At 37.7% G+C, this 20408-nt stretch overlaps 1 protein-coding gene across 1 annotated transcript in view; it reads left to right on the top strand.

The window, feature by feature from the left end:
* The window catches only part of ADGRV1 (adhesion G protein-coupled receptor V1), a 489468-nt gene extending 473130 nt beyond the window's left edge, over window positions 1–16338 (top strand). The window contains exons 88-90 of the mRNA XM_045197863.2: window positions 7341–7532; window positions 10107–10284; window positions 15917–16338. Coding sequence (XP_045053798.2) covers window positions 7341–7532; window positions 10107–10284; window positions 15917–16035 — 489 coding nt within the window. The 3' untranslated portion in view covers window positions 16036–16338. The remainder of the gene's footprint in view (window positions 1–7340; window positions 7533–10106; window positions 10285–15916) is intronic.
* The last annotated feature ends 4070 nt before the right edge of the window (window positions 16339–20408 follow it).

Genomic DNA, 20408 nt, shown 5'->3' with positions numbered 1-20408 from the left:
GTAAGAAATTTTTGAAGAATTGTATATAATCTGTAATGAACACTAGGTAATTCCCTACCCATCCAAGTATTTTTTCAAAGCGATGAGTAATAATTGTTCCCACAGATTTCTAAGGATTTCAGTTGTGCTGACTAACTAATTACCATCAAAATGAACTCACTTGCTTCCTTTCTCTGTATATATAAAGCACACTGTAAATTTTATTATTTTTATTATAAATAAAAAATTAACAGAGGCAACTTAAAGTGTGAAAAATAAGAATAGTTAAAATATGAAACAATAAAAATTGAAATTCCTACTTTTCTCACACCTGAAAAAATGTATAAATGCAGAAATACTGTATTTGCCTTTTCAATCTGTCACTGGCATGAAATCCATTGCCTTTGCTGCTAAGTCACTGGTGATGCAAAGTAGCAGTAGGTCACCAGCCCAAGAGCAGTGGGAAGCCAGAAGCAGAGATCACAGAGACTGTGCCAAGGGTGTCTGCCAAGGGGGCAGCCAAAGCAGAAAGTTGTGACACCCTTTAAGGAGAAGAAGCCACAGAAAGGGTCAGTGACAGTGTGAAAACCCCACCCCAACAGAGAAGCAGACACAGCCCGGAAGTCAGCTAGGGGCTTAGCACCAAACAAGTCCCCCACCAGAGGGGCACTGACCCAGGAGTGGATGCTTCATTCTCATGAGAGTGGCTTGGCACATGTAACATGTGAAACAAAAAGACTAAGCCAAAGCAAAATTTTATTGAGCAGCTACTGAATTACCTAACTATACTGAGAGAATTAGAGGACTAAAACCAACAATGCCCCAGACCCGTATCTGTCCCTACACCATCCTACTCTCTGTCCCACTAACGAAATTTAAAAACTGTAATCTCTTAACAAATATTTCTTAAGCTCCTCCTGTGTGCCAGGGACCATGCCATAAACTAGAAAGTACAACAGTGTACCGGACATAATCTCTCGTTTCCTAGGACAGTACAGATTAGTGGAAGGTAGTCACTCTGTAATCACAAATTTGTAATTTTTGAGCTGAAGAAAATCTAATTTTAATGAAGATTTTATTTCTCCAAGTTCCTTACGATGCATTGTTTTGTCACTTTCTTAGACTATCTGAAAGATGGGTGGTTTTGATCAGGCCACTTCTGTAACTCCACTATCTATTTTTTAACTGTTTTTCATAACAGAATTAACATATACTGGAAGATTTTGAAATTGTATGTTTCTCCTAAGTCTCCTGAAACATTATTCCTTATTATTTTAATATCTTTATGATTCAAAGTTTAAAAAATATAGAAAAGAAAAAGAATAATAAATGGTTCATGTGTCCATATTCCCAATATATAAAATTGATCATTACTAATATACTGACAAATTTGCTTGGTTTTTTTTGTTAAATCACTTATTTAGGGGGAAAATGATAAATATTTAATATAAAGAACTAGAATAAAAGTATGAAGATTAAAATGTTGAAAATTATTTCAAACTTTTTCCTTATGTAATCCTCATTAATAATATTACATACCCATAATAGAAACAGTGATGGCCAGGAGTTTTCCAAATTTGAAAAGCTTAGAGAACCCCAACCAAAAACAAAATGCACCTCAGCATATCATAGGCCAACTCCTGAAAACCCCAAATAGGAAATGATGAGGGCAGCTTGGGGAAGTGAAGAAAACATTGTATACAAAGAAATAATGATAAAAAATAACATTGTACTCACCATAAACTCTGGAAACTAGAAGATAATGAAATGTCATCTTTTTTTAAAAGATTTTATGTGTTTATTTAGAGAGGGGAAGGTATGGAGAAAGAGAGGGAGAGAAACATTAATATCAGAGAGAAACACCCATCGGTTGCCTCTCGGATCCCCACCCAGGGACCAGGCTTGCAACCCAGGTATGTGCCCTGAGCAGGAATAGAACTGGCAAACTTTTGTAGGACGATGCCCAACCAACTGAGCCATGCTGGCCAGGGCTGGAATGACATCTTTAAGACCCCAACAAATAAAAGAACCTGTTAACCTAGAATTCTGTATCCAGTGGAATAATAATAATGATGGTGGAATAAAGACATTTCCATGCAGACAAAAGCTGAAAGAATTTATTTCCAACAAATCTGAACTGCAACAAATGCTAAAAAGAAGTTCTGAGACTGAAGGAAAAGAGAAAGATATGAGAGAAATCTATTTCTATAGAAAGGAATGAAGAACACCAGAAAGAACAGATAAGCCATTAAATATAAAGGATCATTTTAAAAATCATTCCTACCTTATATAACATATGTCACCAAGTCTCATTAAATGTCATTAACTGTTTTAAAGTAAAACTAATAACATTAAATGAACATCATTCCAGTCACCTTTCTAGCCATACTAAATATGACTAGATGCCTAAATATAAATAAATTTTAAATATCTGACCATATTATAGTTACTATAATATATAAAACTTAATTTCAGTTTACTTATATTTGTCATAAAAAAACTAAAATGGAAGACAAGTCATTGTTTAATTTCAAAAATGCTTCTGTATCACACAAATATTCTAATCACACCAGGAAAGATAAATGGCCTCTCATAAATTAAGAAAGGAAATTATAAATGCATTAAAGAATGGGAATCATTAGTTTTCATCACCTAGATTTTTTGGTTTTACAGTACGATTCACTACATGCTAAAAAAGATGATAGACATCAGTTCTCAGACCTCCTCCCATCTCTAATCTTCCCAACTTTAGGGGTGTTTTTAGTTAATATTATGTTTTTTACATTGTCCATATACTTAACATTTACATTGGACTCTGACTATAATGCCCATCACGTTTTTCCATATTGGTTCTGTATATAAATGCATGGTCCTTTCTCATGATCCTTTTGCCATCTTCGTTACTGAATTTATTTTTACCTCTCTATGGACAACTCATTTCTTTAGTGGTTACATTTTATTATCATGTAGTTTGGGAGAGGGTTTTCCCCCAAAAGACCCATGGATGCTGAATTCCCAGCATTTATTTTATGTTTGATAATTCTCCATGCTATAGTGGTTGGGTATAATAGTCTTGGACCACTTTGGTCCTCAAAACTTAATGGATATTGCTCATTATCTTTAAGCACTGAAAGATGATGTAAAGAAGTCTAAATCTGTCCTAAAATTTAACCACTTATTAAGAGATTGGGGTATTAACAAATCTGTATCAAAATTTCCATGGTCCACGGTCTTGTACTTCTACTTTCAATCTGCAGATTTAGTGCTTACTATATTTTTCAGGAAACATTTCTTGTATTCATAGTATATCTTTTTTTCATCTTCGGTTGCATTTATTGGATTCCCTATTTCAAGGAAAGCAATTACTAAACCATGAGTATTTTTGTTACTATTAGCTTCTTAATTCCCTTAATCTCTCTGTCTTTCTCATCTTAATTCACTGGAATGTTATATTAGCAAAATCTCTTTCTTTCCTTTCAGATTCTCTGAGTCATGATATGCCTCTTCCATAGTCGGTTCCAGCTACTGGTAGCATAGTTGTTCATTAACTGTCTCGGCACAGTGAGATACGGCGTCGGCACGGCCAGACCCCATTGCCTATAGATTTCTAGCTATTAATTCTTCAAGTATTTAAGTGCTGGCACCACTATAAAATGTATTATCTAGACCGATGCAATTATTTGTGTGTTATTGGCAGGCTAGGCACTATGACCTGAATATTTTTTAGCATATATCATTGGTCAAAACTCTTTGCCAGAATCTTAAAATATGTACTAGAAACAGAGGCCATGTGGAGGCAGCATGTCAGGTTGCTCAACACATGTAGCTCAGAGTGGGTAGGAGCCCTTGCTGTATGGGCGCGTTAACACTCCTTGCTGGAGAACGTAGTGGGAGATCTGCCGTGCTGGCTCCAATTGTCTGTGAGTGCAGGCTAGCATTGAATATGGGGTTGGGTGTGGGGGGATCATGAACTAATCTTTCACTTTATTAAGAGACAAAATTAAAGGAGCAGGCCCGGGCAGCTGTTAAATGGGTTTATGCAATGCACTTGATATGTTCGCCACTTTTCTGCAACCGGAAGGAATTATGGGATGGGAGAGGCAGGGACAAAGAAGATTGCTGACTAAGCTTATGTGCAGTTATGGTTTGAATAGCTGGGTTTTTCCCTGTTCTGAGATCTTTTTACAAGACCTACAAAGCGTAACTGCTCCTCGATGAGGGCTGTATCTTAGTCCTCAGAGGTAACACTGAGGTGTCAGACACGTTCTTCAAATCATCACTGCCAGGTGACAAATGTGAAGCCCTGACACTTTTCTCTCAGAGGTTTGATCAACTACCTATTTACGGCTCCTCTTCTGCCACCACTCCTTGGTCAAATTTGTCAAATGGTAATAGTGATTCTCCCTTACCTCATATAGAACTGATAGAAATTATTTTTATTTATTTTTAATGACTTTATTGGGGTGACTGATAGAAATTGTTGAGATATTCAGCCAAAATCTCCTGTATTTGTTTTGCTCCTTGATGATGTTAAAAATATTTATTAACTTGTGCCTCATGAAATATTTGTTAATAAGTTTAAATTCCTGAATCAAAAGAAATACAAAATTGGCATAGTGGGAATGCTCGATCTAGACACATCTAACTAAAGACTTTTGAAAGCATTTTTCATCATTGGAGAGCAGCAATGCACAGAAAGAATTCCCTTCTCTGTAAGCCTTCACTAGGTAAGCAGGAAGAACAGATGGATTATATAGGGCCTGCTTCTAAAACAGTTAACCTGTTATTTTGTAGGAGATTGCCGTCTTTGTGAGCACCTTGAGGAGAGCCCAACATTTTATCCTTGCATCTCAGTGCCTGCAGTGTGCATAGTGGGTGGCCAGCATATTCAAGTGAATAATTGACACTCTATATTATCTCTTAAAAATTTTTTTACAGATCGGCATACAAGGGAGAACCCGAGATTTAATATGTAGTGTTTGGAATAGGGACTTGTTTTTCCTCTGAGGTCAGAAACCTCCACAGCTGAGCACTTCGGATAACGAAAGTTCCTTTTCTACATGTGTCCAGCTGGGGCTGGGCACAGGCAAATGTCATATAGTCTGCATTTAAACACTCTTTTCTTTCCATATTAACGGTATTTGTGTTTCCTGGGGCATGTCTAAAAGATTCAAAGTATTTGCTGTATGTGTAAATAGGTTTTTAAGAAAAAATCAAGGTTTTCACATGGAAGTTATTTCCAGCAGTCAGTTCCTTTCCCGGAGCACAGAGGCCAGATACGAAAGCCAACAAGAGGGAATGTGCTGTTTTAACAAATGGGTCCTTAGAAATGGGTTTTAAAGCATGGTTTTTTGTTTTCTGATCTACCCCTTACCCTATCGTTCCATACCACTAGAAATCCTGAAATAAATCAGTTACATTCTCACAGTTTTCAAGGCTGACAGTTTAATGGTTTTCCTGTTTTGTCTATTGCTGTGGCCAATGTAATTAGGTCATACTCATGTGAAAAATTACTCGTACAAGAAAAAATTTTGGATGTGTATGTGTGTTTCCAGGAAGATTTGTTTCTGCTAATGTTCACAACATCATTTGCACGTGAAAATACTTCACTTCTCCATAATTTACAATATTACCATTGTTTCAAAAAAACCCTAGTTCAAAAGGAACTAGGTTTGTTACTAATTTCATGTCATTGTTAGAGTAATTGCATTTAAAAATATTTTGGCAGCTAAACCATTGATTTTAAAACATATTTGTTAATTAAGTAGATTGGATGCCACCCCAAAAAGGGGTCATTCCAGCAGAAAGGAGAGAAAGGCCTAATTTTTAACAGTATTCCTGAAATGACAACAGACATCAACTGCTAGCAGCCTACCTTGCAGACTGTCCTCTAACTTCATTTGATTTTAAAAGTTGGCTGTAATTCTTGTGTATTTTCTAAGTCTTTTTCTATTTTTACCAGCAGATAGAAGGTTCAAGCTCACAAATACATGATTTACTTTATTGCTGATGTATTCCTAGAAATGTTAGGAACCATGGGAGAGTGACAGCTCTACATTGTGAGAATACTTATTTGTGCTTTATGAAAAATTGACTCTTTTCCCTCTTTAATAAGTTGAGTGCCTTGCTTTTATTTTTGTGGATTAATTTAAGAATTTTAGTAACTCAGGCGATTCTTATTTACTTCCAAAATTTAAACACCAGGATTAATAGACACAAGAGGCAAAATTTAACATGTTTTATCGGCTGAACATAAAGGTCAAAATTAACAAGCCTTATAGAAGCACCATTAGAAGTGTACAGTAGATCCCTTGTAGAAATCATGAAGGAAAGCAGTGTGGGCACTGTTGGGAACACAAATACAAAATCTGATTTACTGTCTATAGTGGAAGCAGAACAATTGTTAAGAATTTGACTAGACTGCAAAATAATTTAAAGGGCCAGCAGATCTTTAAGAATGCACAAGATAGCTCTATTGTTCTTATGTAACATTTACTGAAAAGCAAGGCATGCTGAATATTAAGTGATGCACAAAATTCCTGAGTCCCTACCCAGTGATTCTATTTCCAAATGAGTTAAGTAAGTGAGATATATAAACAAAATGAGAAGGCTTAATCAGTGCTGCTTTTGCAGAAGCCTACAAGATGGTTGGAGCTAACTTCAACCATTTTGCTAAGGAAAAAAATTAGAATAAGTGATATGCGAAAAGACAGTAAATTTCTGGAAGGCAAGAGGTTTACTTTCTAAAACAATGCCTTCCAGATATGTACTGTCTTTTCCCATATCTTACTTAATCTCATTTTTTTTCCTTAGCAAAAAAAAAATCTTGCAATTCTGTTTTTGTATGTCATAGGGCTGCATGTCAGTGTTACTCATGTTTTTGGTTTTGAGTTTTTTGTTTTGCTTTGTTTTGTTTTTTGTAATACTCACCCAAGGACTATTTGCTGATTTGAGAGGCGGGGAGTGGAGAGAGAGACAGAGAGAGACAGAGAGAAACATCTATTGGTTGTCTCCTGTATGCACCCCTACCGGGGTTTGAACCCACAACATTTTGGTGTACAGGATGGTGCTCCAACCAGCTGAGCAACTGAGCCAGGACCATAGTTACTTATGATTTAACCAAGAAAAAGCATGATTTGTTAATGAGAGAGCAGTTTTCCCATGGACATGGAATGACGTATTCATGACATTTAGAAACTTATAGTGGCCTCTTGCTAGACTTCTATCATTGTTCTGTAATCCCAGCTTTGGGTAGAGTTTGGAAAACATTTGAAGAAAATCACTGTGCTTACAAACATGTTTATTCTTCAGCTATGGTAGCAGGACTGCTTTTAACATGCTAGTTTTCTTGTCTTTTGCAGGGACTTTACGTTTTTGTAGTCTATTTCATTCTACACAACCAGACTTGTTGCCCCATGAAGGCCAGCTACACAGTGGAAATGAATGGACACCCAGGACCCAGCACAGCCTTCTTCACGCCTGGGAGTGGGATGCCTCCTGCTGGAGGGGAAATCAGCAAGTCCACCCAGAATCTTATCAGTGCTATGGAGGAGGTAGGTGCCTGCCCTTGCCCTTGCCCTTGCTCTCTGTCCCTACCTCTTTCTTTGTCTCTATTTCTGTCTCTGTCTGTACATTTCAAAAAGAGTACAAGTGACATGGTACTATGTGACTTTTAAATCCTTTTCCTACTGGCATTTTCTGACTATGGGTGGTATCATGGCTGTTATCAAGTTCATTTTCTTCCCTGCCCTGTGACCTCTACTAACCATCAGTCTGTACTGGGAGCTCAGACAAAGCATGCTTTGTCATCTCTTTCTTGAAAACCTTCCAAATTTGACATGGCAGTGACCGACTCAGCTTCAGAAATTGCTTTTAAATACTGTTCTTCCTAAAAACACTTAGGCAGTTCTCTTTCTTCACCCATCCCAGCTCACTAGCTTAATCCCAACAAATATTCATAAAAATAGGCTGAAACTCTTTTTAATTTAAATACCAGAAAATATTTTAGAACAAAAGCTTAGAAGAGTGCTTTAGCAACACTACTTAGAAAATCTATCCAGGATGTCCTCCCATTACTCTCTGCATAAAGGCTACCTCCCATTACTCTCTGCACCCTGTTCGCATCATTTTGGGTTCCTGGATCTAAGTCACATTGCCGCAAACCTGTTAGTAGTGCCATCACAGCACTGGGGCCATTGCTCAGATTTCAAATCACACCTGAAGACGTTTGTCAAGGAAGAGGTGGTAGGCCGGTCCCTGAAAATTTCTGCAGTGCCCAAGATGTGCTAGTCTCCTGTTCCTTGCCTGGCTCATGCTGCCCTCGTGTATTAAAGAGCCACAGTGAACAGTACTTGTATTTATTACATCCTTGAAAGTGGCAGAAAATCAAAGTGTATGTGTCTGAAAAGGAAAAAGTGTATAGACAGGTAGGTGACAAAAAGAGAGAGAGAGACAGAAGGAGAAGGAGGAGAAGGAAGGAAGGAAGGGAGGGAAGGAAAATCTACCTGTTTGGTGATATTTTTTCTCTTTCATGTTCATATAGAAAGTAATTTTATCCATGTCAAAATTAAGGTAAATGATCAAAACCCAGGTACAATATTTAAAATCAGAATATGTCTTTAGTACCATAAATATTTAGAAATTAGTGCTGAATCTATATCCCAAAAGTTCTTAAAACTGAATTATTTTCACATCAAAGTTGATAACAATGGAAATAGATATTTTTAGGATCAGCAATTCAGGAATGAATCTTTATTAAAAAATTGTTTGCCCTTTTTATTGGTTACTTTTTATAGTATTTGCCTAGATCTGAACTGTATAACACAATAATCATTAGCCATGTGTGGCTATGTAAATTTAAACTAACTAAAATTAAATAACATTAAAATTTAGTTTATTAAGCCCTGGCTGGAATAGCTCAGTGGATTGAGCACAAGCCTGTGAACCAAAGGGTTGCCAGTTCAAATACTAGTCAGGGCACATACCTGGGTTGTGGGCCGGGGCCCTGATAGGGGGCATTCGAGAATCAACCACACACTGATGTTTCTCTCCCTCTCTTTTTCCTTCCCTGCCCCTCTCTCTAAAATCAAATCAATAAAATCTTTAAAAAAAACAGACTTTCTTTTAAAAAATTAGTTTATTAATCGCCATGTTCAAGCACTCAATAGCCACATGTATCTGGTAGCTACCATAAAGGAGAATGCAGATATAACGTATTTGTGTCATCACAGAAAGTTCTGTTGAAGACTGCTGGTCTAGATGTTCAGCTTCTTAGTGAAATTGTTAAAGATTTTGTCTTCTCTCAGATGTATTTCTAGAGTCCTCGGGTCACTTTTCTCAGGCTGCAGCATCCCTGCAGTCACTCAGCAAAGCTTCTGTTGGGAGGCAGCTGCCGTGACAGTTCAGTTGCTGGGCCTGAGCCACTACTTGAACGTTCATTTGGGGTGTTGCGCAGCGGCATACCTTAACGTGTGTTCTGCATTCCTGGAGGCTTAGGGTTGGCCTGGATTCAGCTGTCAGTGAGGGACTGTCAGAGACATTCTAGAAAGCCTTGCAGAGGGGAAAGTATTAGGAAAGGAAGGATTAAGGTTTTGTTTTTGTTTTTGTTTTTACCAGTAACCAAGAGGGAAGTGAATATGTTTATTTCAGGATAGAGCTATCTTTTTAATAATTTAATTTTTAAAGGAGTTTCTAATGCTATCAGAATTTTTTTCAATTCATTATGTCCTTATAGATAGCTACTATATTTTAAATTGTATTTTGTATCTTAGGTTAAAGATTAAGAGGGTCCCTTGCCAGTTCTTATATTTTTTACAGTTTTCTTTACACAATACATTTCTTTAAAAATAGAAGGTATTCATTGGATTAAAAGATAACTTCCTATCCCCACACATGACTGCATAGAAATCTACAAGTAATTCTGATAGAGAAATTATTTAGATTGCAAGATTAGATTGTTTCATGGGGAAACAAACGTCTTTAAAAAGCAAAGTTACAATTAAAGGTCTTAATTCTAAACAGTCCAACAGCCTTTTCACTTGGTTTGTGTATAGTTTATATGTATTCAGGATAAATATATATGTATTTATACTATGGTTTCCTTTTTTTCTCCATCCAAACCCAAAAAGGTGCCACCTGACTGGGAGAGAGGATCCTTCCAACAAGCCAGTCAGGCCAGTCCTGACTTAAAGCCAAGTTCACAAAATGGCGCCACCTTCCCTTCCTCTGGAGGATATGGCCCGGGGTCACTGATAGCTGACGAGGAATCTCAGGAGTTTGATGACTTAATATTTGCATTGAAAACTGGTATGTATGAAGGCACGACATACATTACATTAGAAGTAGGCACTCGTGCTATGCTGCAGTTTGTATCTTCTTCACATGAAGTTGCCTAAGTGTACTCACCCTCAGCATAGTCTGATTCCCATGACCCATTCCTAATCTCAGCCCAAATCTAGGTTACTTTGTTCTTGACATCAAACATAACACAACCTGAAAATAATTATAATTTGCTTTTAATAAAAAGGCGTACTCTAACTAAATATAAATATCTCTGTCCTGGAATTATTCTAGAACACCAAGATACTATTGAGACAAGTTCAGTGTTATAAGACAATCTGGTAGAGATTTCTCTGAGAGTTTTGCCTCTGATCTTCCAAAGAAATCTTCCTGGGGAGTTTCTTTAAAGCAGAAACTTTCAAAGGCAGCATGTAGTTCTCATGTAGTTCCACAGTTTTCAAAGTGCCATTACATGCAGTATTTCATTGGCTGTTCCTATAAGTTCACTCTACCTGTGACTCAATGGAAAGTTGTTTTCAAATCAAGTATGTAGTTATTTTTCCTTCATATGTTTACTCAGAAAAATGTTGAACAGTTAAAAAAACATCAGTGAAATTTCATTTGTAAATGTACAACCAAGCAAGAAATATGTCCATGCTCGGATGAAACTATTGAAATAATAATTCAAAAGTGCATTTTACTCTATATATCTGTATATCCATATATTCATATAACCATATATTCAAATTAGTGCTTGACACTTGATAAGTCTTTTGTAGATATTGTTGGAGAATGAATGAATGAATATGACACTTGGAGTTTGCTTGGAGGAATAGACATTCACACAAACATGACATAGGAATAAGTAATATAAGTAGTAGTGGAAAGAGCTATTAATTATTGAGGAGATCAAGGATATTGTTTTAAAAGCCTCTTAATTGATTCTTAACAAATGTATAGGTTTTAAATGGGAAAAGTGGTGGGTGGAGGGAACAGGATTAGCAAAGCCCAGGGCTTACATGTGCATGGCCTGCACGGGGAGAACAAGCATTGCAGTGTGTCTGGGTCGGAGGGGGGCGGAACCAGGCATTGGGAGAAAGGCCTGAAAGGTAATTGACCTGCATTGTTGAAAATTACTGTAGTTCCCCCAACTGGGTTTCAGAGAACCCCTCCTTGAGATATTCACAGTCATCCTCAATGGGAGGATCCTCTGAGTATATTCGGGAAACTGAAGATTCATAATTCACATTACCATTTTAGCAGCTCTAAAAACCCCTAGCTTAAAGATAGCCACTTCACTCAATTTAACCTGGTGTTTCCAGAACACATGTAATGATAGATTCACTTGGGAGAGCAGAACAGTTCCTGGTATTTTGCATAATATTTAAATGTTGTTCAGATGCCATGCTAAGGAGTAGGATTTTTATAGAGCCTAGGGAGCCACGGAGGTTCATGAGGAGAGGAATGGTATGTTCCTACTGGTTTTTGAGGCAAAATAACTCTTATGAAAGTATGAAGAACAGATTTAGAGGCAAATCAGAAAGACTGGGAGGTGGTTACAATTGTGGGAAGGAATGAGGTTCGGGCCTCAGATTTGGGGAGTAGAAATTAAAAAAAGAAGGTGAACACAGGAAGAATGCTGAGGGAGCAGGGAGGACATTCAGCAAGGGCTCATACTTCTCTCCTGGTTACTAAGCAATGTGTAAGAAGCATCTGTTCATTTGTGTACAGGGGGAATCTGGGAAGTTCAGATTTGGACCTATTAATCATTAGGCTCGTAGTCAGATTTGAAGGATCTTGGACAAGGGTTTAGGGTCAGAGGGATTGATTTGAAATGCATCCATTCAGAGGTTATATTTGAAGCAATGGGGATGAATAAGGTCATTTTGGGAGAGTGGAAGGAAAGAGATTCGAAGGAAAAAAGGTGAGGAAGGGGAGGGTGAGGAAGGAAGGGAAAACAAGCAAAAGGAAGGGAAACAAGAAGAACATCCTAGATAATATGAACATCTGAAGAGTGAAAAGAAGAATCCTGGCAAACGTGGCTCAGTTGGACATTGTCCCACAAAGCGAAAGGCCTCCGCTTTGATTCCTGGTCAGGGCACATGCCTGGGTTGCGGGATCAGTCCCCAGTTGTGGCATGTATGAGAGGCAACCAGTAGATGCTTCTCTCCCTCTCTTTCTTCCTCCCTTCCCCTGTCTCTAAAAATAAATACGTAAAATCTAAAAAAAAAAAAAAAAAAAAAAAAAGAGTGATCCCAGAGAGGGAACTGTATAGCATGGCGAGAAAGAGAACTAAAGAGAGAAGAGAGTTTTATGAAGAAGGGTGTGCACAAATGCATAAATGCTCATTAGTATTAGGACTACAGAGGGGGCTTTCAGATTACAAATAACTCTCAAGGAAGGTTATGTCCCCAGCACTACACATAAAATGAATTCTTGCAGCATTATTCAATTAGATGTGGGTCCTATATATATAACAAGTATTAAATGCATTCAGTTCAGGAATGCATGGAATGACTTCCTTACCTATAGATAGAGTTTAGTATTCCTGAGAGTTTACTACACTCGCTGGGAAAGAAATACTTCAAAAGACTAAATTAGAAGTCTCCCACATTGGTTCCCTTTATTTTAGGAAAAGGTTCTATAAAAATCAAGCACCATCCCCTATACCCTTTCCATCGTAGAATGTGGTCAAATCAAAGGAACAGTCCGCATGCCATTCTACCCACAGCAGAATTTGCAGTTGACACACAAGCCAGATTTGGCCCTGCGAGGTGTTTTGTTTGATTCTCATAGCATTTTAGCATTTTTGAGGCAAAAATATAAACCTTGAGATATCTCATCAAAGACAATTTCTTTTTTAAGAAATCTAGCAACACAGTGGTTGGACTGAGTAACAGTCCTTAGACAGTATATCAGCTCTTTGGTTTGTCCAGGGCTCAGCAGACCTGTGTTACTGGTTTATACTAGCTTCACTGTGACATTTTAATTTGTAAATCTCGATCCATCTCAGGTCCACCTTAACTATGGGCCACCCCAAGTCAAGTGGGTCTTCTAAGTCTTTTTCATTTGAACCCCCAAATGACTTTGTAAAGTTATGTAACCCCTTGCATGTATTTCAATAAACATCTAAAGATTTTCATCATGTTTAAATAATTCCAAATAATGTAAATTTTAGTGTTTTAAAATAAAAACTTTACATTATTCTATTAAACTAATTCAAGTAATTTAAATTCCATAACAATTTGATATCTACTATTATTCATTTCATTTTTAAAATATATGAATAGCCTTGCCTTGACTGGTGTGGCTCAGTGGGTTGGGTATCATCCTGCAAATGAAAAGTTTGCTGGTTTGATTCCTGGTCAGGGCACATGCCTGGGTTTGTGAGCCAGGTCCCCAGTTGGGGGTGTATAAGAGGCAAACGATCAGTGATTCTCTCTCACATCAGTGTTTCTCTCCCTCTCTTTCTCCCTCCCTTCCCCTTTCTCTAAAAATAAATAAACAAAAGTCTTTAAAAATATACAAACAACTGTAATTGAATAACAATAAAAATTTTAAAAAAATAAAAATAAAATAAATAAAATAAAATAAAAATATACAAACAGCCTTTTCTTTTGCAGGTGGAAAATTTACATCATTCTCTTTTCTCATTGAGCTTAGTATACATTTTACTTTGTGACTTACATATACATTATATGTAGAGGTACCATATAATTTACCATTCAAATCAGAACAATTTGAGAGAGTAAAGGGGATGTGACTAATAATTTTTCAGGTATAAACTAGAATATTTGCATCCTCCAACTCCCTGTTTTGAAGGAATGGTGAAAAAAGTATTTATGAAAGGGTATGGACATGGATCTGGATGGATGGGCAGGAAGACACGCAGGCTGAACTTAACATGGCACATCCAGGACCTGTTGAGATACCTGATCTCTTTGAGAAGAGCTCTCCGATGGGCAAAGGTTGAAATGTCTATTCAGCAGAGTAGAATGAGATTAGGGAGTATCTTAAAGCCAATGCAGAGAGTTTCAGACTTGATGCACGTGACCATAGGGACTAATGTTTGTTCTTGAGAAGGAAAGGACAGTGGGATGCTGAATAGATCAGAGGAACAGAATGAACAATAGAGATGGAAGAAGTGTTTGCAGGAGGTGGGATGCAGAACATAGTTTATTAAGACATACAACAAACATTTGCTGAATGTCCTATTAGCTAGGAATATAAAGGTATGAAGGACGTAATCCTATGGGTAAGTCAGAAATTTTGAAGGAGAATCCTCATGTTTCCATGGGTGGTGGAGGGGATACAGGAAGAGGTGGCAGCCAGATTAAGGAGTTGGGGAATGAGAAGAGAATCTCAGGCAGTGCCGACATAGTAGCATGGTGTGGAAAGGGTGTGACCAGCAGCTCTAGTGAGACATCAGACTAGAAAGCAGGCCGGGGTCAGGTGGATATTGTAGGCCTTGATGCAGTGCTGAAGATAAGGGCTCCAGTGGTCAGACAGCAGGAGGAGATGCAAGAGAAAGCAGACCTCTGGGGATCCTAGGGTGAGGTAGGTAAGTACAGTGTCACAGAAACATAAGAAGGAAGTGGGGTTTCAGCAGCAGCCTTTACTAGAGAAAGATGGGAAGGGTAGAGACCCAGAAGAGGGAGGGTTTGACTAGAAAAAGGTCATTAATGAATGTACTCCCATGTCCATCCCAAATAGGGTAAGGCAAAGCTAACTCACCATCTTCCCAGAGCTACCAACTCTGCAGAAGAGCCTTTCCTACATCACAGACAGGAAGGGAGGTCTCAGCTCCCCACAACTGCACTTTCACTTTCTTGTTTGGAATCTAATGTGTAACAAATTCATAGCAGCAGCACGCCCTGTGACCACATCCCCATTCTGTGTGTGTGTATGTGTGGGGGTGTGTGCGTGAAAAAGAGAGCATGAGAGTTTGCAAATTAGAGAAGAAAAGACTAAGGTGTTACTCTAGCATAGTGTAAAATTTTCTGAATTATTCCAAGTTGAGAAAAAAGTGAATAGAGGAGCTTTCTCAAAACCGATTCCGGGTGCTATCTCTAATTAACAGCTAGCTTTGGGGGACTCTTGTGTGGATCTGTTTTGGCACTGTGTCTCGTAATTATTTTTGTCTCGGGAGCAGATCTGAGTCATTCAGAGCCCTAGTCTCCGGGCACTGATAGGGCACCAGGTGCTGTCAGTGCACGTCCTTCTTCTTGGGTCACTGCCCACACTGGCTGAGTCTCAGCTGAGGGGCCTCCTGGACTCAGCCATGTGGGGCTGGAGGTTATATGTTTTTGAGCGGCAAATCCTACCCCCTGCTGAAAAATTCTGATAACCTGCCTGAATTTTTTTTTATTTTAATAAGCTCTGAGTCGAGAAATGCTGTTCTTGGGAGAAAGTTATACCTGTCAACTGTTAAGAATCCAAACTTGTGTCTTTAGAAATTAATTTTATTTCTAAAAACTACCAAAAAGAATTTAAAGCATAATTTTATAATTATAAGGTATTAATACTATTTATTCTAAATGTAAAGCTCACTTTTTACCAATACAGTAGAAATAAACATGTGTTGATGTAATGTAACTTGAACTTTAGTTCACTGCACTAATAGTTGGGAGTTTTTGTATTTATTGCTTTTCTATTGCAGGTGCTGGTCTCAGTGTCAGTGATAATGAATCTGGTCAAGGCAGCCAGGAAGGCGGCACCTTGACGGACTCCCAGATCGTAGAACTCAGAAGGATACCCATCGCTGACACCCATCTCTAGCAGCACAGTAACAATTAGAATGAGAATACCTTCATATTTGCATTGGCTTTGTGCTAAAACTCGATGTGTACATGAAACCATTTCATAGGAGTCTGTGAATTGTGTTGGACTTACCCCAGAAGAGATTGTTGTGTTGGAATATGAATTGCTTATCTTTGCGCAACCCGAAAACTCTCTGCTATGATGAAAGACTGGATCTAGTTATATCAGTTGATAGAATGTACCTATTCCAGGAATATTAGTTGTTTTTTAACCACCCTATATGGCTAACATTGTTTAATGAAAGTAATAACAAACAATAAAAACAGTTGCATCCATGTGGCATCACCTACGCTCATTATTTATGAGGAAATGTGCACAAGCAAAGAAGCAGACTCCGTGTCTTGATGATCTTAAGTACTCTGTTTCTTCCAGCATCAACACAGGTGATCAGGATTCAGGGCTTCATAGTGTCTAGAAGACTTCCGTTCCTAAAAACCATAAAATTTATTTTCTGCTGACAGGGGTACTGCAGTTTGCATAGTCTTTCATTGAAAGTATGTATTTTTGCTCATTATAAACTTAGGGAACTGAACATTTTCCAAAATGAATGTTCTGTTCCCAGTTAAAAATAACTCCAGCAAGCATTTTAGCACAGCTATGAAGAGGATCATTTAAACAGTACAGTTTGTTTGGGAGAATTTTTTTTTTGGTTTGGATTTTGTAGTCTTTCTTTGTCTTGGAATGAAGAATCAGAAAGTCTGTCCCAGAACAAACACTATTGTGTTGGTGATGATTTCATTGACTATGGTTCCAGAAGAATCATTAGGAACAGAACAAGTTTGTCCTGAGGAAGGCTTTTTGACCTTTTATTTTGGAATTGTTAAGTAATTTTGAGAAAATCAGAATCATCCCAAGAAAAAAATTAAAATTAAAAAAAAATATGTAAGAGAAAATTTTGATGTATTACTTCCCTTAGAGCCACAATTAAAACAACTAAGTGCTCAAGTATTACTGTTAAGCATGGCTTTATTTTTTATAAAACCTGAGTTGGCAATATTTATCTTGATAAATTGTAAAATGACTCATCTCTTCTTCCTGTTGGTCCATCTGCACTCTCATCTCTTCCCTCTTATACAGAGTTGTTTTTAAATCAGCGGATTGTCGTTGGTAGAAAATAAAAGATGTATGACAAAATCAAACAGCATAAAAACAAAGGCTGTGCCCTGGCTGGTGTGGCTCAGTGGATTGAGTGCCAGCCTGCAAACTGAAGGGTTGCTGGTTCGATTCCCAATCAGGGCACATGCCTGCATTTCAGGCCAGTTCCCCAGTGGGGGGCACATGAGGGGCAACCACACATTTATGTTTCTGACCCTCTCTTTCTCCCTCCCTTCCCCTCTCTAAAAATAAATAAATAAAATCTCAAAAAAGAAAAAAGCCGTATCACTTTTTTATAAAATCTTGTATAAAAAGAGATTTGTGTATCTTTTCAGGTAGTGTAGAAATGGTGATAATATGATTGAATTACCTTAACTGACAAATAAGTTAGTTGTCTCTTTCACCCTATAGCATTACACTGAAGTCTTTCCCATGCTAGGGCAGAAGCATTTGATGAAATTGGTTATAATATATAAAATTTAATAAGATAATTTTGAAATTGGTAAGCACTCTAAAATTGTTAATAGGATTTAATGAATTTGGGGCTTAGGTAGTGATTACAGAAATGTGAGACTTCATTATGTGCAATCCATGAGTCATAAACACTGTAACATTTTTTGCAGATAACTAGATGTCTAATTTTCTAACAAAGGCAATTGTCAGTAGCCATTTTCATTTCCACATATCAGAATTTGGGGAAATCTGGCCCAAAACATAGCCAATCAGGAACACCTTTCTTACTTCAGGTTACTGGATTTCCATTGCTGTCCAAAAGGCCATCTTGATAAGGAATGAAAAGGACCACCTGCCACTGTTCAGCATGATTCTTTTAAATATTGGAAGGAAAAAACAAGATTTCTAGTAGCCAGGGTGCTAAAACAAATAAGCTTCATATTCCAACAGCAGCAATATTTGGCCAGCCTGTTTCCTCTCAATGCAGATTAAAATGGGACAGCTGCCAGGGAAGTGCAGTTCTGTGGAGGAAGGAGCACATCAAATCAAATTCTTAAAAATGAAAACAGAAAGGCTGGGACTCTCACACTTCGGCTGTGGTCTTTCTCTTTCAGGAGGTTTGATCCTCTTTTTCTCCTTCACATTTTTTAAACAGCTTTATTAAGATATAATTCACATTCCCTACTCACTCATTTAAGTGTGCCATTCAGGAATATTTGGTATATTACATTATTGGGGTTTTTAATTTTGGTGAAATAGATTTTAGCCATTTTGCCATTTTAACCATTTTCAGTGTAATTTTTATATTCAGTGGCATTAATGACTTTCACAATGTTATGCACCCATCGCTTTTACATCCAAAACTTTTTCATCACCCCAAGCAGAAACTCTGTTGCCCATCTCCGATATTTTCTTTCCTCTGTCAATAGACAACTGACATTTCTTTGGGCAATGTCTCTGCTTGGGTATTTTTGTGATTCATTTAATTTGAGGTTTTTTTGGTTTGTTTTCTTATATGTTTCTTTCAACTTTTATCTCTTTAGAATGTTAAAAATAAGAATTTTCCTAATTTGGATGCAAGTGCAGCAGGTATGCAGTTGGAGTATGGGGTAGCAGGGGAGCGGGTGAAATTCCTATTAATACATGGGACACCAGGCAGATGAAAACCTTACCAAGCAAAACAGACAGAATTGCACTCAGGAGCTTCAGCTTTGACTTGGTTTTCAATCTCTTGAGGTATATTAGGGTTTATTCTTTTAAATTATGTTTTATTGATTATGCTATTACCATTGTTCCAATTTTTCCCCCTTTGCCCTCCTCCACCCAGCACCCCCCACTACCTCAGGCAGTCCCCACCCCATTGTCCATGTCCATGGATCATGCATATATATTCTTAGGCTACTATATTTCCTATGCTTTACTTTACATCCCCATGACTATCTTGTAACTACCAATTTGTACTTTGTACTTCTTAATCCCTTCACCTGTTTCACCAAACCCCTTCATGCCCCTCCCATCTGGTAACCATCAAAATGTTGTCATATCTATGATTCTGTTTCTGTTCTGTTTATTTGTTTATCTTGTTTTTTAGAGTCAATTGTTGACAAATAAGTATTAGTTGCCATTTTATTGTTAATATTTTTTTTTTCTTCTTCAGGAAGACCCTTTAAAATTTCATCTGATGCTGGTTCGGTGGTGATGAACTCCTTCATTTTTTTCTTGTCTGGGAAGCTCTTTTTCTGTCCTATGATTCCAAATTATAGCTTTGCTTGGTAGAGTAATCTTGGCTGTAGGTCCCTGCTTTTCATCACTTTGAATATTTTTTGCCAATCCTTTCTAGCCTGCAAAGTTTCTTTTGAGAAATCAGCTGACAGTCTTTTGAGGGCTCCCTTGTAGGTAACTAATGAAAAAGCTTTTCTCTTGCTGCTTTTAAGATTCTCTCATTGTCTTTAACCTTTGACATTTTAATTATAATGTGTCCTGGGGTGGGCCTCTTTGCTTTCATCTTGTTTGGGAGTCTCTGTGCTTCCTGGACTTATATGTCTATTTTCTTCATCACGTTAAGGAAATTTTCTTTCATTATTTTTTCAATTAGGTTTCCAGTTTCTTGCCCTTTCTCTTCTCCTTCTGGCACCCCATGATGCGAATGTTGGTATGCTTGAAGTTGTCCCAGAGGCTTCTTAACATTATCCTCATTTGGGGGATTATTTTTTCTTCTTGCTATTCTGATTGATTGTATTTTCCTTATATTCCAACTTGCTGATTTGACTCTCAGCTTTATCCACTGTACTGTTGAATCCTTGTAAATTGTTCTTCACTTCAGTTAGTGTCCTTCATTCCTAACTGGTTCTTTTCTTCTTTATGGTTTCCGCATACTTTTTTTATGCTCTTGAAGTTCTGAGTTCATCTGCTCTTCCGTAAGTTTATTGAGCATCTTTATAACCAGTGTTTTTAACTCTGCATCTAGATGCTTGCTTGTCTCCATTTTGTTTAGTTCTTTTTCTTGAGTTTTGATCTGTCCTTTAATTTGTACCATGTTTCTTTGTCTCCTATTTTGGCAGCCACCCTATATTTGTTTCTAAGTATTAGGTAGAGCTGCTGTGTCTCCCAAGCTTGGTAGAGTGGCCTAATGTAGTAGGTGTCCTGTAGGGCCCAGTAGACCAGACTCCTCTATTACCCAAGCTGAGTACTTGAGTTGTGCCCACTGTGTGGGCTGTGTTCACCCTCCTGTTGTAGTTGAGCCTTAATTGCTCTTGGCACATCCAAGGTAAGCCACAACCTCA

The sequence above is a fragment of the Desmodus rotundus genome, chromosome 1 (genome assembly GCF_022682495.2).
Source record: "Desmodus rotundus isolate HL8 chromosome 1, HLdesRot8A.1, whole genome shotgun sequence".
Classification (NCBI taxonomy): Eukaryota; Metazoa; Chordata; class Mammalia; order Chiroptera; family Phyllostomidae; genus Desmodus; species Desmodus rotundus.
The sequence above is the reverse complement of the archived record's forward strand: the minus strand, read 5'-3'. Positions and strand labels throughout refer to the sequence as shown.